The following is a 24,415-nucleotide window of genomic DNA, read 5'->3' on the forward strand; positions in this document are numbered from 1 at the left end:
TTGGAGATACAAGCATCATAAAGTCACCCTAGGACAACTTTTTACACGGGCATAGAGTGATAGGAACAGGAGGAATGGTATTATGCTGAAGGAGGGTAGGTTTAGATTAGATATTTGGCAGAAATTCTTTACTGTAAGGGTGGTGAGGCCCTGGCACAAGTTGCCCAGAGAGATTATGGACTTCTCTCTTCATTTCTGGCAGTGTTCAAGACCAGTCTGGATGGGGCTTCGAGTTGTAGGATATGGGGTTATAATTGTTAAAGTTATTAAAGCTTATGGTTACCAGAAAGCTCTGTAGGAAGGCACAGCAGCACCCTGGATGGTTAGAGGTTGGTTGGGGAGTGAGAGACAGCTACGCATGGACAGCATGTGAACGGGAAGCTGATTGGGTGATGGAATGTGTGGACAGCAGACTACAGCTGGGCCAGCCAATGGGTGCCCTTCTTCTGTTAAGTTTTTGTTATGTCCGAAGGAAGTTGAAGGTATAAAAGGGGAGTGTTTTCTACAATAAAGTGATTTTATTTGCATGCACAAGGGGATCCGTGTGTCTTTGTTCCCCATTGCTACACCGAGTAGCCTGGTCTAGCAGAAGGTAGTTTTGCTTGTGGGGGAGGTTGGAACTAGATGATTTTTAAGGTCCCTTCCAATCCAAACCATTCTGTGATTCTATGAAGTGCACTAAATTGCAAGTGTTCCCTAAAAGGTCATTTTTGTGATTAAGAACTGATGGCAACAAAAATACTGCTCTATTTTGAGTTATGAACAGATTACAGCTTGGAAAATTTGAAAAACATCCTATCCATTTGTCTGTAAATTGCACACTGCTTCTCCTCCCACTTCGCCTTCTCCATCTCTCTGGGTCTAGCTTAAAGCTACAGGACCCATTTCCAAGCAAAAAGACAGACAATGGGGATACCAGCATCATAAAGTTGCCCCAGGACATCATTTCAAGTAAGGTTAATACAACTGAAGTGATTTGGCATTTTTCCCCAGTGGGCTTGAAAATCAACACTTTTGTTGTATCCAGTTATTTGTCACAAAGACAAAACCAGAATGACAAAAAGTAATGTCTGTTTGAAGGTTCTCCTCACACTGTCATTTCATCTTTAAGCATGTATTATAATATATGCTCCATGAAGTTAGATAGCAGTAGATTGAAAAGGAGGCTACTTACACTCAGTGGTATAAGAGCCAGATACACAGCCTGCAAATCATAGAATGGCTTGAGTTGGAAAGTTGGAAAGGACCTTAAAGATTATCCAGTTCCAACCCACTGCCGTGGACAGCAAAACCTTTCAATAGACCAGGTTGCTCAAAGCCCAATCTAACCTGGCCTTGAACACTTCCAGGGATGGGGCAGCCACAGCATTGCTAGGCAACCTGTGCCAAGGCCTCACCACCCTCATCGGGAAGAATTTCTTCCTAATATCCAATCTAACCCTGCTGTCTAACAGTTTAAAACCATTGACTCTTGTCCTGTCACTACACTCACTGACAGAATCCTTCCCCATATTTCTTGTAGGCCCCCATAGTAAAAACAGTGATACTAGTATAAAAGCAAAGTATGGGAACAGTATTTGAAGGCTTTTAGGTTTATTTAGTATTCTTGTGCCATACTTTAATGAGTACTTTTAATGATAAGCTTAAAAAGTGACTTTAGGCAATGGAAATATTTGCTTCCTAATAAAAAATTACAAAATAGCATAGGAACATTATTCAGAACTGGTTTGTGTACTCTGTAACAGTGTTGTATTAGTCTTGCTATGTCAAACCATCAAGTAAAGAATGATGCACAAAGCATTAAGAAAAACCCTTTGAGCAGTAAAAGAAAGCAACAGGATGCAAACAATCTTATTTCTTTAGCAACAAGCTGAGTTTCTGTGTTATAACTTCATACTATCAACACCATTCAAGTAATCTCATTATGCATTGTAAAATAAAAAGTCAGGACTTCTATTGAAAAAGATCTTAGGCACCACGTGCCTGGATAAATATGCTGTATGAATATACAAGTGTCATCTAATAACTGAAATCTATTAGGTCAGTCTACTTCTGATATCTCCTGTTGTCATATTCTCAGACAAAGGAAGGAGGAAAAAAAACTCACAGAGAAATACTGTTGCGGTGTGCATTTTGCATTTTCTAAAGTTCTGTATGTTTTTTGTTATATTTTTATAATGGTTTGTTCAGACACCCCCATCCCCAAACCCCCTGGTGGTCTTCCCCTCGTGATAGACCTGTCAATCACCCTGTGAGGGTCTGGAAAATTCTGGTGAAGGTGCCCTTTGATTCGGCAAGGTACTCTGGTACCATCCTTCTTCATTGTTCTGTTAAGTTTCCCTGTTCTGGGTCACATCCTCCCTCCCCTTCTATTGGTTCTGGGTTCTCCCCTATTCAGGGACGCCCTCGGGTACTTAAGGTGAAAACCGAGGGCCAGAGCTCACTTCTGCACGTGGGCAGACCCTGGATGGAATAAAGTCTAGTGAAACCCACATGAAGAGTCCACTCTTTCTTCCACGCTGTCGACCACGCTCCAGCCTGAGGTTCAGACCCACCAAACCTTCATTATATGGTGGTCAGAGAGCAAGCTAGCTGGTAAAGCAGCTCAGGAAACCACTATAAAATACATATCTGCTTCTGCTCACCTGGAAGTACATGCTCAAAAAACCCACTGAAATTCAAATTCAACCATCCCTGTTCCTCCAAGAACTTGGCAAAACAGTTAATATTAAACCTGTCTGGTTTAAAAGCATGACACTGGCCAAGACCTTCTGTCTTAGAATCACTGCCGAATCATTAATATTCTTAACTACTTTAAAAGTAATTCTCCATAAGCATAAAAAACCCCTATCATGTGGATACAAGTTTCTCTCTCTTTAAGAATACCTTCAGTTAGAGCAGCCACCATTAGAAACATTCAGCTTGGAGGTATTCAAGCTTCAAAAGGGCAAAACCAGACTAATTTGAATGAAAACTAGTTCAGATATTACATTGTCACATATGAATATGTATGTATACAGAACCAGGCAAATCATTAACAGTACACAGTAGTCCCAAAACGGGGGGGGGGGGGGGGGGGGGAGAAGTCTGAACTTCACAAAAAAATCACTTCTGCTGTCTTTTGTAGAGAAGATGTCTAGTAATAGTTTTCCCAAAAAAATAAGGGATACAATGAGAATACAATATTGGATCTTCTGGTTGCTGACATAATTTCTACCTGCAAAGTCCAGAAGTTCCTTACTGATTTGTTTGCTGACAACTCCAAGTTGTGTGGTCAAGTCGACATGCTGGAGGGAAGGAATGGCATCCAGAGGGATTTGTACAGGCTTGAGAGGTGGGTCTTGTATGAACATCATGAAGTTTAACAAGGCCAAGTGCAAGGTCCTGCACCTGGGTCAGGGCAATCCCAAGCACAAGTACAGGCTGGGCAGAGAATGCACTGAGAGCAGCCCTGTCGAGAAGGACTTGGTAGTGGTAGTTAATGAGAAGCTCAACATGAGCTGGCAATCTGCGCTCGCAGCCCAGAAACCAATCGTGTCCTGGGTGGCATCCAAAGCAGTGTGGCCAGCAGGTCAAGGGAGGGGATTCTCCTCCACTCTTGTGAGACCCCATCTGGAGTACTGCATACAGTTCTGGGGCCCCCAACATAAGGAGGATGTGGAGCTGCTGGAGCAAGTCCAGCAGAGGCCACGAAGATGATCAGAGGGCTGAAGCACCTCTGCCATGAAGACAGACTGAGAGAGTTGGGGGTGTTCAGTCTGTTTCCAGTTCAGAAACCTGTTCAGAAAAGAAGGCAGATCATAGAGCACCTTCCAGTAATGGAAGAGGGGTTGGAACTAGATGATCTTTAAGGTTCCTTGTTCCTTCCAACCCAAACCATTCTGGGATTGTATGATCACAGGAGGATGAAGAGTCAGAGAAGTTATCACTTGTTGACAATATAATCTCCAAAGCTTTATTGTCTCTCTCTCTCAAAAAAAAAAAACAACAAAAAAAAAAACAAACAAACAAACAAAAAAAAAACCCCAAACCAAAGAAAAGAAAAAAACCTATCACAAGTACTAACAATACCTACTTGTCCTCTGTTAGATGAGAAGATATGTGCCAGGCTTGGTGTCATGGAATTCCAGACAACACTAGACAGATGCTACAAGTCACCTCGATTTTATGCCTCTCTAATGCCTTTGTCCAGAAGCAAAAAAAAAAAAAAACCAATAACAAAAAAAAAAATACAAAAAAAAACAAAAAAAAAAAAACCCAAACAAAAACAAAACCAAAACAAACAAACAAACAAAAAACCCCACAAACAATAAAAAACCAAACAAAAAAAAAACCCAACAAAACCCAAAAAAACCAAACAAAACACCTGCTTTATATTGTCTGGACTTGGCACTTATGGAATTTGACACTGGGTTATTTGTTCATATATGTGCATGAGAAAGATTCTGATCTTTGTTATATTTCCAGCCTAGCAAGTAGTGTATGTAAAGGCTATCTAGAAACTGCCAGTATTTCCCAGAAACATGGAAATTACAACTCAGTTGAGCAAACAAGTACCAGTTGATTGGTCATCTGGTAGGCAAGTCTGCACTAATCTAGAATAATCAAGGAACTATCCAAGGACATCCACCTATAAAATTGAATGCAATGTCAGGCAGCTTTGTTAGTAGCTCAAAGAGTATCTCAGATATTTAAAATTACATTCCTTATCCTTGCTGTGGCAAAAGATCCAAAAAAGGTGACAGCTTCAATGTGTAAACTGTAACAGTATCAGCACCAGAATCAAGATTTTTAACATGATCTCACTTGTGGTCAGGCAATGCCTGGCTGCTCCATGGTATAGCTGGTCCTGGCCATTTCAGGATCAATTAACTTAAAGAAGAATGAACAGCTGCCATATGCACTGTCAAATACAATATCATGTTGGCAATTAGCTAAAAAGAAACTTTTGCAACCTCAGTCTTGAAGGAAAACAAAGAGTAGGCAAGCACGAATATAAAACAAAGAGTAGGCAAGCACAAAAGTAACATACCTATTCTGATGTATGCTTTTAATTTGCTATTATTTCTGCAATCCAAAACATGTTTCATCATACAATCTGAGAAATAAGACTCACCTCAACTATACTAATCATATGAGGAAGCAGGCGATCCATTCGAACTTCCAGCAACATTACCAGAGCACGACAAACATTTTTGCGTACTTCAGGCTCCTCATCACCAGCCAGTGCAAAAAGATTCTGTTGGAAAGTAATACCAGTAGAAAACTTTAACTTGTATTAAAATTTACATTATTGGAAACTAAAGTATGCAAACATACTTCTGTACCATCCCATCCCACACCTCAGAAAACTGTATTATTTCCTAGACATATGGTTTAGCAAATGAACTCTTCAGACTTTCAATGTGTATTGTTACCCAGTGTTTTGGTCATGAGTACATTAGACACAAGAACATTATTCCCTGATTTTTTCCCTAAACATTAATGAAGTTCTGAAGCTAGAAAATTACTTCAGAACACAACAGCAGCAAATAAAATACCCTAGTTAACCCACAGTATCATCCTTCTAATCCACATTCAGTAGCAGTATTCAGAGAGACCCATAATCTAGACTCAGTGACATGGTGATCTGTCACTTTGATTCTTTAGCCTTCTGATTATTTACATTTTTGAACTGGAGTTTCTCACACATGTAACATAAACAAGTAGATTGTTTTTGCATACTTCACTGTAATAAACTTCTAAATGAACCACTGGAATCAAAAAAGTGTTCCTCTCATCTACCAATCCTTGACCAAATTCCAAATCCTATTTAAACCCCAAATTATAATAAACTGCCCTTCTTCTTTCCTCACTTCAACCTGACAGTGAGTGTGTAGTTCTTTCATGTCCCTAACAGTAACAGTGATCCCTATAGTGAACTCTCCATCACAGGTAAGTGACAGACTGCTGCCAGTACCTCTATGCAAGAAGAGTTTCCTGTATTTATGAAAAGGAAGCATTTTCAAAATACTAATTTCTTGGGCTGGGAGAGTGCTTAGACTAATTTGAGCATTAGCATGTAGAATGACTTTCAACCCACGGGGATTGAAGATAAGAATGGGAAGCCATCAATGTGGAGTTTAGGGGTAGTGGTGGTTGTAAAACATTATTCAAAGCTCTTGATAAATTAGATATGTTATTTGACTTATCTCTCCAACCAAAAATGCACTCACCTCAATAAAAGAATCTATGTGCAACATAAGAGCTTGAGTTCTGCTGATGATAAATTGATTGACACACGCAACAGCATGAGACCTACAAATTGAACAGTTAAAATATATATTTTTTTTACATCTTAAACATTTTCTAAACTGTACATAGGCATCAAAAACATTAGGAAGGAAATCACACTGTCCAAGCATCTTCTAGAGGCAAGAGGGATTAAATCTGAACATCTGTATTGTTACCAATAAAAATTACTAAACCACATTTTTAAGTACTACCTTTTACTCCAATATATCTAATAAATAATTTTAAATTAAGTATTCAGTAAATAAGAACCATAGCAGGATGACTACCTGGCTCATTTGTTCCAAACAGTATGTAAGGATGCTCTTTTTCAGTATATTATGATTATCAATTTTCTCTGATATTGTTGCCAGATGAAGAATCATTTGCACCTGGTGAGCTAACACAATACTTATTTTTCAAAGACCACTGGCTTATGGAATCACACAATGCTTTTCTGTAGGAAGAACTGGAAAGCAGCTAGCCCAGTTATGCCAACTTTTACCAGTTAAATGGGCAGTCAGGTATGACTTTGGGGTTGCTGACCACTGGGGACCACTAAAAAGAACCTCAGGACAGAAGAATGCATGTGTAAAAGGGAGGGAAAATATGTTAATGACTTTGGGGAAATGATTATAATACATATGTTTCTTCTGGGAATGCCTACGTATATGTATGTAAAATATAGTATATGAGCAGGAGCTTTCTGTACTCAGGATGCACAATATTTCAGAGGAGATATCCCCCCCCCCCCCATGCATCCGGCTGAATAAAGAATGCCTGTTTCCTAATGCTACATTAGTGTTAAGGAGTTTTATTTTCACAGATTTTTGGTAACAATGTTAACAATTCCATACAAGTTAACATGGTGAATTTTTAGCATGTCCTTCTTCATTGCTAAGTATCCAACAGCCTTTGCAAGATTTTTACTATTGAATGAGACCAATATGCATCAGTAATATAGTTGTAGCTTAGAACAAATACACACTTGCATTAGGATACATAATAAAACACTAATGGTAGAAACAAACTAAAAGTGAAGAGCTGGTTCTTCTATTCCATTTCATGCAAAGCCATTGCTTACAAGTCTTTTTCATTCTCAGAGACACAAAAGTCAAATTATATAAGTAAAGGCACAAGATAAAGCTACCTTTAAAAGCCTCTGAAGATCCATTCAAGTATTTTTACTAATGTAACTCCAAACACCTAGTCTCTTCAGACATTTCTTGGAAGACAGTCTCATAAAAATATTCAAAAGTTGTCTCTTCACAGATTTAAATACTGATAATATTTAAATACTGTTAAGTACTAATAGTATTTTACTGATACAACTAATATTCTTCATACTTCAGTATTATGTACTGAAACCAGGCCACAGGTCAGCAGATGATCTGCTTTAAAGTTGAAACTGGTTTACCTATCTCAAAGCAAAAGCTTATCTTTCTACAAGTGCCAGTTCATGCTTTGTTATATATTTTTCTTAGTGTATCTATTTTAGGTGAGTTTCTAAATCTTATTTAAGTCCTATCAAGATTTATTCCTAGTTATACTCTTCCTTTTCCTCATCTACACTACTGCTGGCAATAACTGAGCCCTCCAAGTTGTAGAATCTTTCAATATAATTTTCAAAGAGGAGTCCAAAAACACATTTCAGAGAATCACACAGAATGACTGAGGTTGGAAGGGACCTCTGTAGATCATTTGCTCAAGTAGGGCCACCTACACCTGGTTGCACAGGACCACATCACAGCAGTGTGAGACTGGAAGGACTGCTGGCTTGAAACATTTTGGGTGCATGTGTGAGGGAAGGGGCAGGTTGGGCCTTGCTCTGGTGAGGCAATGCCCTGCTCTGCACACCTCACGCCCCCCGGGCCTGTATCCCAGCCCCTGCAGGGGCCACCAATCACTGGCACACTGGAGGCAATGCTCCATACCCTGCCCCTGGAGCCCCAATCTAGCCCCAGAGTAGTCAGATGACTGGAAGTCCCACCTGGGGGAAGGGCCCAGGAAAGCCAAAGGGTATTTAACCCAGGACATGAGGCGAGCACATGTTTTGACCCTACTTCCTCTTGGAATTTCTATCAGCTGAACACTGCTGGAACTAGGACTGGTAGCTATATTTGTTCTTTTCTATATCTTTTTTTGTCTGTCTCTCTCTTTCTTCTTCTTTTAATTCCCTCTTCTTGGAGTTTTGAATAATTTAAAATTGGATGGGCTTGGAATTTGCTAAGTTGAATGGGCCAAGTTAATGCTTTGAGAAGTGTTTTATGTTGATTGAATGCTGCTCTAAACTTTTGCCAAAGTTCTCTGATTTTACAAAGTTGACAGTAAAAATTTTTGTTGTTTTGACCCCTTGAGAATATCTTGTCAGTATATCTCCCGTGCGTCAAACTCAGAGTATATGAACAACTGTAAGCCCTTTTAAGAGTCTTATCAAACAAGTTTTCTGGGGCCTTAAAGATTGTTTTTGAATATCTCCAAGGATGGGGACTCTACCACCTCTCTGGGTAACCTGTGCTAGTGCTTGGTCACCCTCACAGTAAAAAAAGTGCTTCCCAATGTTCAGAGGGAACCTCCTATGTCTCAGTCTGTGCCCATTGCCACATGTCCTGTTATCGGACACAACTGAAAAGGCTCTGCCTTCTTTGCACCCTCCCTTTGGGTATTTATACACATAGATGATGTCATCCCTGAGCCTCCTTTTCTCCAGGCTAAACAGTCCCAGCTTTCTCAGTCTTTCCTCATAGGAGAGGTGCTCCAGTCCCTTCATCATCATTGTGGCCCTTCACTAGACTCTCTCCAGTAACTCCATGTCTCTCTTGTACTGGGTAGCCCCGAACTGGGCACAGTACTCCAGGTGTGCCCTCATCTGGAGGGTAAGAGTAAGGATCACCTCCCATGCTGGCAACACTCCAGCCCAGGATGACATTCACCTTCTTTGTGGCAAAGGCACATTGCTGTCTCATTTCAGGGTAAAAGCTACTGTTCTTGTTGATAAATATTAGCAATAAAAAATTAATTTTGTAATTTTTTTTCTGTACTTCTGTTACTTTGGAGAGATTAATACTGTATTAAAGTAAAAGGATGTTGAACCCATTTAATTTGATCTAGCTGAAAGATAAAGAGCTTTATAAGTTTTGGTGGAGTTAAAGGAGAAAAATACTTTTCTGCAAGAACTTAGAAACCATTATCAGCAAATGATTTTTTACTCTCTCATTGCTGCAGTCATAACAAAACAAATGCAAGATAGCTCTTTCTAATCAGAATTTGAAATTTTAACCACAGCATTGAAATTTTCATAATAATATGCAAATTCTTAAAAAATAATTTGATTTTCAAAGAGAGATTCTTGATTTGGAAGATGCATAAAGAGGTGAGTCTGATCTATTAAATAAATAGATAAGCATGGAAATGACTTATGCATGAAATTGTCTATTTGGACTTTAGCAAGGCTTTTGACACTGTCTCCCACAGCATACTCCTGGATAAGCTGGCAGCCCGGGGCTTGGATAGAAGCACTCTCTGCTGGGTTAGGAACTGGCTGAATGGCCAGGCACAGAGAGTGGTGGTGAATGGTGCTGTATCCAACTGGCGGCCAGTCACCAGTGGTGTTCCTCAGGGGTCTTTGCTGGGACCAGCTCTGTTCAATATTTTCATTGATGATATGGATGAGGGTATTGAATCTTTCATTATTAAATTTGCGGATGACACAAAGCTGGGAGCATGTGTTGACTGCTTGGAAGATAGGAGGGCTCTGCAGGGAGATCTGGAATGGTTGGGTCAATGGGCAGAGTCCAACAAAATGAAGTTTAATGAGTCCAAGTGTCGAGTCCTGCACTTTGGCCACAATAACCCCCTGCAGCATTATAGGCTGGGGATGGTGTGGCTGGACAGTGCCCAGGTTGAAAGGGACCTGGGGGTTCTGGTCAGCAGCCGGCTGAACATGAGCCAGGAGTGTGCCCAGGTGGCCAAGAGGGCCAATGGCATCCTGGCCTGTATCAGGAATGGTGTGGCCAGCAGGAGCAGGGAGGTCATTCTTCCCCTGTACTCGGCACTGGTCAGGCCACACCTTGAGTATTGTGTCCAGTTCTGGGCCCCTCAGTTTAGGAAGGACATTGAGACGCTTGAACGTGTCCAGAGAAGGGCAACAAAGCTGGTGAAGGGACTGGAAAACAAGCCATATGAAGAACGACTGAGAGAGCTTGGGTTGTTTAGCCTAGAGAAAAGGAGACTCAGAGGTGACCTTATCACTCTCTACAACTTCCTGAAGGGGGGTTGTAGACAGCTGGGGGTTGGTCTCTTTCTCCAGGCAGCAACTGACAGAACGAGAGGACACAGTCTTAAGCTGCATCAAGGGAAATATAGGTTGGATATTAGGAAGAAGTTTTTCACAGAAAGAGTGATTAAATATTGGAATAGTCTGCCCGGGGAGGTGGTGGAGTCACCATCCCTGGATGTGTTTAAAAGGAAACTGGATGTGGCACTTGATACCATGACCTAGTTGAGGTGTTAAGGCTGGGTTGGACTCGATGATCTTGAAGGTCTCTTCCAACCTACACATTCTGTGATTCTGTGATTCTGTGATTCTGTGCCTTCTCATATTTGCATATGCAGGATCATTTAAAAAAACTAAGTGTGTTTTAAACTGATCTACAAAATATCAACCTCGCTGCTCATGTAGCTCATGTAAATAAATGTTTAACAGATAACTTTAGTATAACACCTACCTTATTTTTGGACTGCTGTGTTTGAAGAACTGCAAGAATTTAGGTATCATGATATTGAGTGGTCGGTCCAATATATCACTATCTAAAATTTCAGCAGAATCTTCGCATATCTTCTGAAGAGCACCAAATGCACCCTGTTTACAAACAAAATAAAAAAAAATAATACTAATAAAAAAAAAAAAAAAAACACAAAAAAAACCACCCAAAAAAACCCAAAGCAAAAGAAAATCTTTTATTTTACATTTTGAAGAAAGCAACATTTTGGGGTTTTTACAGAACAGGTAATTTTAGCAAAAGACCACAGTAAATGTAGCTAATTAACAAAGTGAATGTAGCTAACTAAATATGGAGTTAAATTAAAACAGCCTTAAAGACTTTTTATTTAAGCACTTTATTGTCATCTGTAAGATCTCATGCTGGATGAGTCTATAATAGGTAAGTGGTAATCTTAATTTTAACATTCAGTGCTCATTTATTTAATCATATTTTTAGAAATGATTAAAAGCAAGACTTTTTTAAAAATCAGACAAGATTTTTCTCCTCATAGCTTAAAACAGTTGAGCTGGTATTTATTTTCCTTCATAAATACTGAAAAAAAAAAAGATTATATATGTGCATATATACCCACACAAAATACTATACATATGTATATTATCTATGAAGAAAGGCAAAAAATAATCAAATTTACATGATAATACATTTCAAATTAAGCTTCCTTACCTCACAGGTATTGTAATCTTCAGAATCCAACAGGCTGCAAAGCTTTGGTAAGAGGTCAGGCCAATTCTGCAATTCCCCTTTTGAAGCAATGGTTGTTATTAGAATGCCTAAGTGAATCAGAGGAATAAAGGAAATGAGGTCTCATATATCTTCACAAGTTTCACACAATTTTTTCTCATTTTACTCTTCTCAAAGATCTAAGGAGTTAAGAAATTTATTGTTTAATTAAGAGCTGTCAAGCATAAAAAGAGGAAGTACATTTAATTACAAATGATATTTGAAGGGCTTCGAAATGCAAAGGCAGGTTGCCCCTTCCTGCTATCATGAAGGGCTCAGATGTAAGAAGTCATGCACAAAGTAATTCCAGTTAAGGTTATTACCATGCCCAAACACTGCAGGGCAGGTTCTGCTCCAAGTTTACTAAAAACTGTATAAATCTTGACCTCCGGTAGAGTATCCATCTTAAGTCACCCCCTCTTTATTATGATGCAAAGGTATGAACACTGGAAGCTGTCATTCAGTAAAATGATAACCCATTGCTAAATTATGTGTTTGCAACTTTACTATGTTTACAGAAAACATTAAGGGCACATGCTGATGTCCAGGTGTTAGAAATATAAATTACTTTTTGGTAGAATTGCCTTGTTAAGGTTTAGGGCTTGACATGCTTCAATGATCTCAGACCTAGGGGGAGGTTACCAAAGCATGGGGAGAAGGATGTACCCCTGATAGTGGACACAAAGAATGCAGAATTTACAGGCCACAAGGACATTTGGCAGAACTCCCAAGAAAAGGAAGAAACTAATAAAACCAACTCAGCAACAGTGTTGAAATCAGCTCTGACTCTGTAAAAGGTAAATCTGCCAGGGGGAGATTGTGACCAGACTCATAGACCACTGACCCAAGAAACCCACTGACCTAAAAGAAGAGGAAGATTGAGCATATGGACTAACTAGCATAAGAAATGAGAAAATCGTTAACCAATAGAAGGTAGAATACTAATTAATAAAAGAACTGGGTAACTTTTAGGCAATGAACATTAATGCCTTTGTTTGCTAAACTGTATAAATAACATAAAGCTTTGATGATTGGGGAGCCAGCCTTTTGTGAATTACCACCCAGCTCCCTACTTTGTGCCTTTTAGAACAATGAAATAGAAGTACCTCGTCTCGGTGTGTGAATTGGCACTGTGCACAGGGCAGAAGGCATACATTTGGGACAAAAATTCTAAGACAGATATCTACTAACAGCTTACACACTACGGCAGATCATCCAGTGATCAGCTGTAGGGGTTGACTGATTCAGATCCAGCAGAGAGGATGGCCAAAAGAGACACTTCCATTTTTAACAGATACAGAAATTCCAGGAAAAACTAATTAGGTGACAGGAATGGGGAAGGCTGCTTATAAACTAGGACTGACTATGAGTCCATTCTGCTTCAACTAATAATCTCCCAAATGACAAGTGATGAAAAAAAGCTTTTTTAAGCTTTTTTCATAGAGCTAATATATCCTCTTTCTTTGAAATAAAATGTTAAAGTTGTTATTAAATATACAAGAATACAGAACAATATTACATAGAAACCTCCAAAATAGATGCATTTAGTTCCTGGTAAGTTTGTGGGTCCTAAACATATGCAACTGTATTTTTTGAACTTGAATCCATACTTCAACGTTGGCACAAGGTTTTTTAAAACCCGTACCACACAGCTCAAAAAAGTTTCACAATGTTACTCATTTCAGAGTTTAAAAAAAAACTAAGTAAGGATACAACAATGTGTAGTTATCATTGCATCTCAAATCACAGTTCTAAAATAGACTCTATTGCCATCTTTATCATCCTCAGTGAGGTGACTTCTGAGAATGAGATTTATCAGTTTGCTTCCATCTTGATCAAAAGGTATCAGCTTTTGTTTGGTTAACATCAGATGCTAAAGACTACAGATGATGCATTACTTCTTCCCTGATGCTATTTTGATGTATTTGCTCATCCTTCTCTCAGAACTCCAGAGATTTTGTGATTGGCTCATTAAGTTGTCAGTGCTTGAACAGCAAAAATACGTATGTATCTGTGGTGGTTTGACCCTGGCTGGATGACAGGTACCCACCAAAGCCACTATATCACTCTCCTCCTCAACTGGACAGAGGAGAGAAAATATAACAAAAGGTTCATGAGTTGAGATAAGGATGGGGAGAGATCACTCACCGATTACTGTCAAGGGCAAAACAGACTTGACTTAGGGAAATGAGTTGAATGTGTTAACAATCAAAACCAGAGCAGGATAATGAGAAGTAAAACAAATCCTAAAAAAATCCTTCCCCCTACCCCTTCCTCCTTCCCAGGCTTAACTTTATTCCTGATTCTCTACCTCCTTCCCCCCTGTCAGAGTCTGTCCAAGGATGTGATATGCCTCATGACTGTCTCCAATGATTGAGGACTGAGACCCCAGACTCTGAAAGGAGCCCCTGGCCTGGCTGAGGTGGAACGTTTGCCAAGTCTCGGAGGACTGGTATGCATCTCCATGAGAACGGAGTGCAAGAACAATGGAACTGGTCACAGTGGACTGAGCCAAGGCTGCTTGTCCAAACTGGTCTGTCCGTACCAAAGGTACGGTTTGCAGCTTGTTCCTGAGCACCCAACCTCAACACAGGTGGTTCCTGCCTTGGCTCTGTGCCCCTCGCTTTGGTTCCCGCCTTGACCAGCCTATAAAAACTCTGGAGACCCCCACTCACTTTTGTGTACACCCCAGTGGAGAAGATCACGTCTATAGGCATCATTAGGCCTCAAGGACTCATCCCTACACATTGGTAGCTATAATCCCTTTCCTCTCTCTCTCTCTTTCTTACTATTCTTTATTTCTCTCCCCACTATCGCATTTGTTGGCACTAAATAAAGGTGCATTTTTGATTGAGTAAACTGAGTTGTGCCCTGCTGTGTCTTTTGCGCTCTGAGATCCTTAAAACCAACCATCAGGTTTCCTGCATATATTTGCAGACCCTGACACCCCCACAGCAGGGCAGGGAGACGGAACATGAGGGTTATGATCAGTTCATCACACGTTTCTGCCACTGTTTCCTCCTCAGGTAAAGGAGCCCTTCCCCTGCTCCAGCATGGGGTCCCTCCTACAGGAGGCAGTCCTCCACAACCTTCTCCAGCATGAGTCCTTCCCACAGGCTTCAGCCCTTCATACACTGCTCCAGCATGGGTCCTTTCCATGGGGTGCTATCCTTAAAGAACAGGCTGCTCCAGTGTGGATTCTCCATGGGTTCACAAGTCCTCCCAACAAACCTGCTCCAGTGTGGGCACCCCTTCCCACAAGGCCCAGATCCTGCCAGGAGCCTTCTCCAGCATGGGATTCCCACAGGGTAACAAACTTCTTTCAGACATCCACATGCTCCAACCATGCTCCATAGGCTGCAGGTGGATCTCTGCCGCTTCATTAACCTCCATGGGCTGCAGGGGCACACCTGCTTCACCATGGTCTGCACAATGTGTCAGAGACTGCAATAGTTCATGCCTCAAACACTGATATAAAGTTTTGCCCATTATAACAAAACTATGAAGAAGCCCACCCCTGGCTAAAAGATGTCTGACTGGAACTTTGGACTGAAAGTCAAACTGCTGATTAGAAACCCATTCTTCAATCATCACAGGCCCAGGGAGAAGGAAACAAGTAAACAAGGAAAAGAATGAGTGCCAAACTCAGCAGTCATGCTGAGAGTCACCTCTGGCTAGATGTGGGGTGGGGGAGACCACAGCCCACAAAAGCCAGGTTTACACAGGCTCCCCCCCCGAAATGAGGAGAGGGGAGGTTTTGGGTGTGTGGCGTGACCTCTGGTCAGAGGCAGTGAATACCCACCCTCCCTTACACAAACTGGCCCAGCTGTGGAACCTCCAACCCCACAGAGACAGCTGAGGGGGTGTTATAATCCTTCAAAGATGTTCCAAAGTGCTCCCCAGAAGTCTTGCACCACAGGATTGCACATGATGCAACAAATCCAGTCTGCTGCAAGAAACTGTCCCCCCCTCCAGAAGTACCTGGACATTGCCACCTGGCCTGAGTGTATATTAACCCATCGGATTCTGTGCTTTTCGGGGGGACCTTCACCCTTAAGACCAGAAGAAGAGGGTCAACAGGATGCCATCAGGATCTATGGAGTGGTGATACTTTCTACTTAGTGTCTCCACCTTACTCTCTCCCCCCACCCCCCAAACTCCTCTTTCCCTATTTCTTTCTCTTCCCTTTTCTTTCCCTAATATTTACTATCTAATAAAATCCATACTATTGTTACTGGCATATGGTCTCATTTGCACCTTAATTTGGGCTGAGGAATACCTAAATAATTTTAATAACCAAACCTTAACACTATGGGCTGCAGGGGAATCTCAGCTCCAGTGCCTAGAGCACTTCCCCTCCCCTCCTTCTGCACTGACCTTGGTGTCTGCAGAGTTGTTTATCTCACATATTCTCACTCCACTCTTCTCTGGCTGCAATTACATCTGTGCCATAACTCTTTTTCTTTCTTAAATGTTACTCCAGAGGCATTACTACCATCACTGATTGACTCAGCATTGGTCAGCAGCAGGTCCATCTTGGAGCCACTTGTCATGGGCTCTGTCGGACATAAAGGTCAAAGAAGTCATCCCTGTAACCCCACCCACTACTAAAACACGGCCATGCAAACCCATTAGAGCATCTGAAAGAGCAGCTATGCCAACTGTGGTAGTTTAGCACGGATGTGAGGGTTTTTTCCTAAGTTATAGCAGATGTTGACAGCTTGGCTGACCAATTAAAGAGTTAGTTATGGCTCTGGAAAACTCAGGCTTAAAATCAGAGGATCCCAGGTGACTGGTCTTTTCTCTTCCGGCTGGCCAGAAGGTAACATCGTAGGCAGTGGAGGGCCCGGGCCAGGCCCCGCCTCCCCCATGCGGTTGGGACCGGGCCCGGCCGGGCCTCCGGGGGCTGCTGCCCCTCGAGCAACGGCCCAGGCTGGCTGTGTCCCCTCTTCCCCCCTCGGCTGCCGACGCGGGGGGGAGGAGGCTGCAGATCGGCAGTGCTGGCCCCGTGCCAGGGGCCGCGGGCGGCCGGCGGGGAGGAGCTGGCCCTGGACTTGGCTGCCGGCGACACTGGCCTGAGGGAGAAGAGAATCTTTCCTCTGGGCCCCAGGGAGTAGTTCCGAGTCTGAGTCCGCTTTGAATCTGACCAGGGGGTGGGGGAGGGCCATCTATCAGAGTTCCTGAGCGTGCTTCCCCCCTCATCCCCCATCACCTGCTCGGCTTTGAAGTTCGACACCGGGAGCCAGCTCGAGAGAAAGACTCTTGGCAAAGACATTAACCCTTTCCCTCCTCCATGGAAGACAGAGTGATTTAAAAGGTAGAGAGACAGCATGAGACAAAGTCAGCGAAAGAACTGATAAAGACTATTGGAAGAAGGGATGGAGGAAGTGGACATTTGTGACTGGACTTGTCTGGATGCAAACCATGGAGAAATGGACTGTTTCTTGTAATATCATAATGCTGTTTGGGGGAATGCATGTTCTAGTCAAAGGGTTGTGTACTGATATAATTGAGATTTAATTGAGAATTCTGAATAGAGTAAGCCTCCGGCTCCTGGGGTAAATGGAGATCTCAGCTTTTGAGATGAAGATGATTCTAGAGAAGAAGTGATTTTGAAGCCCCGGCTCCTGGGCATAAAAGGAGGTCTCTATTTCTTTTGAGATAGACATGATTTTAGAGATAGAAGAAGAGAATCCTTGTTTTATACTAGAAGAAGCATTCTTAAATAGTACTCCAAATATGCTGAGGCCTATGAGTAGCCAGGGGAAAGGCTGCTAATGGGTGGGACTGCACAAACTGCAAAATTCCAGGCGACTGCAGATTTGTGACATTGAGAGACACCAGACTGTTTTTTCTTATGGCGAATGTCTCCATGGGACTAGAGAAACTCTTCTCCCAAAGTGATGCAATATTATGTTTAAATGGTTGCAACTGACTGAAAATCATAGTTTTCTCTCTATGTTGTGTGGGAAAGTGAACAGTTTGTGGTAGGAGAAGGGGTTGGTTTAGAAGTTTCATTTGGTTTTTTTCCTTTTTTCTTTTTTTATTGTGTGTTAATAAATCTGATTACCTTAAGTTGGGCCTGTTTTGCCTTTTTCTCCCAAATCCTATGTCCCAGAGGGAAAAGAGAGTAGACACTCAAACCACTACACTAAATTAGGCAAAACAGAAATTCAGCGAACATGAAACCACTACACCAACTTACTTATATGCTAACAAGGAAGCCTAAGCAGGTAGCAATATTTTTACACCTAGATAGTATGAAGAGACCAGTGAGTACTGGACCAACCTCACTATTAAGACACAAACCTACAAGGATTCAATACTTAATTACTTCACACAGGAGGGTGCAAAAATACTAAATAGCAACTCTTATAACATAAGCTTACAGTTTATCAGTTGGTACACATCTTCAGAGTTCATACATGCTTGAATAATCCTTGCAAGGACTACTTGAACCTCAACTGTAATTGAGCTACTAATCCACAAATGTTTCCTCAAATCAAACAATAAAATACTCAAAATGAAAATGCTCAAAACAAATACACTTAAAACACAGCCCCAGCTGTCACCACCACCAAACCACCCTAAAGGTGCAATCCAAACACAGGTCTAATATATTCTCCTGAGGGACCTGGCTGACGTAGTTGCCAAGCATCTCTCCATGATATTCGAAAAGTCATGGCTGTCAGGTGAAGTCCATGGAGACTGAAAAAGGGAAACATTGTACCCATTTTAAATAGGGTTGAAAGGAATTACTGACCTGTCAGTCTCACCTCTGTGCATAGGAAGATCCTGGAACAGATCTTCCTAGAACTCTGCTAAGGCACATGAAGGAGAGGGAGGTGATTTGGGACAGCCAGCATGGCTCCAAAGGGCAAAACCTCCCTCACCAACCTGTGACCTTCTGTGACAGAGTGACTACATCAATGGACAAAGGAAGGGCTATGGATGTCATTTATCTGGACTTCTGTAAAGCCTTTGACACAGTCCCCCACAACATCCTTCTCTCTAAATTGGAGAGGGATGGATAGGAATTGGTTAGACAGTCGCACTGAGAGGGTATTGGTCAACGGCTCAGTCTCAATGGACATCATTGGCCAGTGGTGTCCCTCAGGGGTCCATTTTGGGACCAGGGCTATTCAACATCTCTGTCAATGACATAGTGGGATCGAGTGCACCCTCAGCAAGTTTGCAGATGACACCATGCTGAGTGGTGCTCTTGACACACCTGAAGGATGGGATGCCATCCAGAGGGACCTGGACAAGTCAAAAAGTCAGCCCATGAGAACCTCATGAGGTTTAAAAAGACCAAGTGCTGGTGCTGTACCTGGGTCGGGGCAACTCCCGGTATCAATACAAGCTGGGGGATGAACAGATTGAGAGCAGCCCTGCCAAGAAAGACTTGAGGGTGCTGGTGGATGAGAGGCTGGACATGAGCTGGCAATGTGCACTTGCAGCCTAGAAAGCCAACCGTATCCTGGGCTGCATTCAAAGCAGCATGGCCAGCAGGTCAAAGGAAAGGATTCTGCCCCTCAACTCTACTCTGGTGAGACCCCCTCCTGTAGTACTGCATCCAGCTCTTGAGCCACAGCACAAGGACATGGACCTGCTGGAGCAAGTCCAGAGGAAGCCACTAAGTTGATTAGAGGGATAGAGCACCTCTCCTATGTGGAAAGGCTGAGAGAATTTGGATTGTTCAGCCTGGAGAAGACAAGGCTCCAGGGTGAGCTTACAGAAGCCTTACAATACCTGAAGGGAGCCTACAAGAGAGATGGAGAAAGACTATACAAGGACAAGGGGGAATGGCTTTAAACTGAAAGAGGGAAAGGTTAGATTGTAGATTAGGAAGAAATTCTTCCCTATGAGGGTGGTGAGGCCCTGGCACAGGTTGCCCAGAGAAACTGTAGATGTCCCATCCCTGGAAGCATTCAAGGCCAGGCTGGATGGGGCATTGAGCAACCTGGTCTAGTGGAAGGTATTTCTGCCCATGGCAGACGGGTTGGAACCAGATGATCTTTATGGTCTCGTCCAACCCAAACCATTCTGTAATTCTATGATATTCTTATATTTTTTTTAGTTATCTCCATTGTACTCCCCTGACAATTCATTTTGATACCAAAAAGGTTATTTCAATTTCTACTGTGACTGTGAGCCTTTAGTAGAGAAACAAGGCCCGCAGAAACTGCTCTCCAAACAAGGATGTTGAAGATAAAGAAGAGACATCTGGCTCAGAAATGCAGCTACAGCCAAAATAAGGATCGAGTTTGGGAATTTGGGGAACATGGGGAAAGTTTTATGGTAATGGCCAAATTATAATATGCATGTAGTGACTGTATATTAGAAATGTACTTGTAAAAATCAGGGACCACATTAGGAGGAGTTATCCCCTGTACCACTCCAGGTGCTTGAATAAATGATGCCCTCTTTAATACTAAATTGGTGTCAAGAAGCCTTATTCAACCATTTTTGGTAATTTGGTGACAGTAATTGGCGGCCCAGATGGGACCTTGGCCTCTGAGCCTTGGCAGATCTGCAGTTGACAGATGTCCAGCCAGTGCTGAGGAATTCTCAGGGAGACCCTCTACCATGGACCATCAAGGAGTTTGTGGAAAGATCCCTATAGTAAGTAAAGGCATCATTTACATCTTGGGGTTATTGACAAGGGGGTACTAAGCCTGCACTAAGTTTCTGGTAACTCTGGTAATTCTGATAATGAGGTGTGACTCCCCTGGCAGGGTTTTATCCCCTGTCCTGTCTGTTGGTAAGTTTACCAGGGGGAATTAGAATCCCCCAGGCCTGCAGTTCATGACCCAAGGACGGCTAAGGGTTTGCATCTTCTCTGATAGGGGATTTGATTCCCCTCTGAAAGTTGCATACCAGGCTGAGTGGCTGTAGCACCTTGGCTGTGTTTGGATAGGGGTTTCAATACCTCCTGGGAACTTAAATCCTTTTGCCATAGCTGCATCTGCAGTAAAGAGAAAAAGAAAAAAGAAGGGGAAAGAAAAACTGTTGTCTATGCATACTTTTCTGTGCTGTGCTGCTGGATCCCCGCCCCATGAGAGCTGAGTGCCTAACTTCCAGCAGGGGCAAGAGTGGGTGAGCAGGCAGACAGGCATCCCCCATCCCCAGCAGCGGCTTAGCCGCGGCTCTGCTCAGACACAGTGAAACACATGGCTGCCATCATCTTGGCCCTGAGCGGTGGGAGGCAGAGATTTAAATAATAGTCCAATGATTTTTGGGAACCAATTGGCAAAAGAATTAGAGACCTGGAAGGAGAACCCCAAAGGGTTGGTCCTGCAGTATGTTGATAACATCTTACTAGCAAATGAAACTAATGAAAAGTATATGGAATTGACTATCAGTCTTCTAAATTTCCTAGGCCAAGGAGACTACAAAGTACCTCAGGTAAAAGCTCAAATCATGAGGCAGCAAGCTATCTACCTAGGGTTAGAAATAATATCAGGACAGTGGAAATTGGGAATGGACAGAAAAGAGGCCATCCACCAAGTACCCCAACCTGCGACTGCCCGAGATTTAAGAGCATTCTTGGGCATGGCTGGGTGGTGTAGATTGTGGGTCTCGAATTATGGACTTTTAGTTAAACCAATGAATAAGCTTTTAAAGGAGGCCCCAGAAGGACCTTTGATTTGAACTCCTGAGAGTGAACATGCATTCTGTGACTTAAAGATGGCCCTGATGTCTGCACCTGCCATAGGACTTCCAGACTTAACAAAACCCTTTGAGCTTTTTGTGCACAAAAGACAGCACCCAGCCCTTGGAGTTCTGGCTCAGAAGGTAGGAGACTTCAAGAGGCCCATGCGGTACTTTTCAAAACAACTAGACAATGTCAACCAGGGATGGCCCAGATGCCTGCAAGCTGTAGTGCACACTGTTCTTCTCATCCAAGAGGCCAGGAAATTGACTTTGGGACAAAAGATAGTAGTGTATACTCTGCATGCTATAATCACTGTATTGGTCCAAAAAGGGGGGCATTGGTTTTCCCCAAGCTGTATGCTGAAATATCAGACTGTTGTAAGGGAGCAAGAAGATGTGGAGTTGAAAGTAATCACACCAGTAAATCCAGCCCAATTCCTGTACACTCCGATGCAAGAAGAGCAGCTAACCCATGATTGCTTACAGACAATTGAGCAAGTTTATGCAAGCCGACCAGACCTCCAAGACACAGCCACTGAAGATCCAGAGATAGAGTTCTTTATGGATGGAAGTAGCTTTATGCAAGATGGAAGATGAAAAGCCAGCTATGCCGTAGTCATCTCAACCAAGGTAATAGAAGCTGTACCACTGCCTGTGGACACCACAGCAGAAAGAGCAGAGCTCATAGCACTACAAAGAGCCTTGGAAATGGCAGCAGGAAAAAGAGTAAACATATGGACTGACTTGAAATATGCTTTTAGCATTGTTCATGCCAATGGATCCATATGGAAAGAAAGAGGTCTATTAACAGCACAGGGATCTCTGATTAAATACTACACTGCAAAGCACACCAACATGGGGATTCCCACATTCATGTAGGAAATAAGACTTACAGATAAAGCTGCATGAGCGGTTGCACAACAAGGCATCCTAGCATTAATATCTAAGAAAGCTATTTCACTTCCAGAAGTTAGCCCTGGATATAGTCAAGCAGATTTAAAATTAGCTACTTATCTAAAAGCCCAGAATAAAGAGGGTGGATGGCTAGTAACTCCCAATAACCAGGTCATAGTCCTACCACAACTGATGTTACAAATTGTAAAAGAGAAATACCAGCAAACCCCCTGGAGAATCGATGCTATGGTGACTAGTCTACAGACTCAGATACTGAGTGTCCATATGACAAAATTTGGCAAGTCTGTTACAGAAAAATGCCCAATATGTCTTAAAAATAATCCTTTGAATTTGAAAAGACTGTCTCCAGTGGAGATTATTGGCAAATTGACTTTTCTGAGATATCACGCCAACAAGGATACAGATATCTCCTAGTGTTAGTAGATACCTTTTCTGGGTGGACAGCAGTTTTCCCCTGACACATCAACAAGATCAGGGAAGTAACCAAGATACTCCTCAAAGAGATCATACCCAGGTTTGGGGTGCCTATAGGGATGTCATCTGATAGGGGACCCCATTTTATATCTGAAGTGTTATAGCAACTTAGTAAACAGTTGGGTATAAATTGGGATTTATATACTTCATGGAGACTGCAATCTAGCAGAAGGGTTGCATGAATGAATCCAACTTTAAAGAGACAAATTAGCAAAATGTGCCAGAAAACTACCTTGAAATAGCCATAGTTGTTACCATTAGCCTTGTTACAAATTAGGGTGCAACCCTGAACTAACCTGAAGGTGAGCCCATATGAGTTGATGTTTGGGAGACCATATTCTGTTACAACTTTCCCTGGATCTGAGGAACAAATTGGGAAACAGGAAATGGAACAATATTTCATTTCATTCATTTCATAATGTTCATAAATTAACATTTTATTGTTCATTTCATAAACAATATTTAATTTCATTTAATCTTTGAATGAACTAAAAAGGTTTATCGTTCTCTCAGAACCTCTTGCCCTAGCCGCCCCAGTTCATTCATTTCAGCCCAGGGATCATGTATACATCAAGACCTGGAAATCTGAACCAATTCAGGAGCAGTGGAAAGGACCTTATCTAGTTCTGTTGACTACAAGAACAGCAGTGAAGGTAAAAGGACAACTCCTGGATACATTGCACCCAAATTAAGAAGGCTCTTGACTCAGAGTGAACAGTAGAAAACACTGGACCTCTGCAGCTGAAAATCTAGAAGACATCTGTAAATGAGTAGTGAACTGTATAGACTAATGTTTATGGGAATCTTTTTGTCTTTAGGAGGAGGGGTTGAAGAAAATTTAGTATTAACTTTAATCCAGGGGTTTGGTAAAATGCATTATCTGTCCAGCACTACAGCTTGCCTCCCTATCCTCGGTTCAGCAGGGGAAACTATACCCTGGGGAATTATTCCTATAAACCTGTCAATGGTAATTCAATATGATAATCTGACTTATTGTTGGGGGTTAGGTTTGTTCCTTTTTATTCTGAAGATTTTTTCCCCATAAGTTACCAAGGAAACTAAGTGTTGGATACTTAAGAGTAGTTGACCAAAACAAAGAGGTGGCCAAAGCTCAGAGGGAGAGATGTTCTGGGGCAGGAAAAGGACAGAGCTTGAGGCAGCTGGGCACTCTGTTTTTTGGCGTTTGGGGAGAGAGAACAGCTGGGTTGCAGCTTGCTACGAGAAGAGTTCACTGTGGCCAAAGGCGGTCCAGTCCTGGGAGATCTACCATCATCTGCTTGCCCTGGAATTCTGAGCTCCTCTGTCGCCCTGCTGGAGCTGGGCCAGCCCTGCCCTGCCATCGGCTTCTTTGGCACTGCTCCTCTTTGCTACAGTGTGACCCTGCACCTCCCCATGCCCTGCTGGGCCATCCTGCCATCACAGCTACCAGCCTTCATTCCAGCTTGGTGTTCTGAGAATTCCTGCAGGGACACCGAGACCGAACTCCCCTGGGTTTTTGTAAAGCAAAGCCCTCAAGGTTCTTGGTACTGTTTTGTTATTAATGCTGTAGTTGTTGTTTTTGTTTTGCTTTGTTATACATACTAGTAAAGAACTGC

At 42.3% G+C, this 24,415-nt stretch overlaps 1 protein-coding gene across 3 annotated transcripts in view; it reads right to left on the reverse strand.

Annotated features, from left to right (window-relative positions):
- The window catches only part of LOC310922099 (transportin-1-like), a 92,769-nt gene that overhangs the window by 38,026 nt on the left and 30,328 nt on the right, over positions 1-24,415 (reverse strand). For all 3 annotated transcript variants that reach the window (XM_083882443.1, XM_083882442.1, XM_083882441.1), the window contains exons 5-8: positions 11,718-11,824; positions 10,998-11,131; positions 6,216-6,297; positions 5,117-5,239 (exon numbers count right to left, since the gene is read on the reverse strand). In XM_083882443.1, coding sequence (XP_083738569.1) covers positions 5,117-5,239; positions 6,216-6,297; positions 10,998-11,131; positions 11,718-11,824 — 446 coding nt within the window. The remainder of the gene's footprint in view (positions 1-5,116; positions 5,240-6,215; positions 6,298-10,997; positions 11,132-11,717; positions 11,825-24,415) is intronic.

Source organism: Zosterops lateralis (assembly GCF_965231275.1).
Source record: "Zosterops lateralis genome assembly, chromosome: W".
NCBI lineage: Eukaryota > Metazoa > Chordata > Aves > Passeriformes > Zosteropidae > Zosterops > Zosterops lateralis.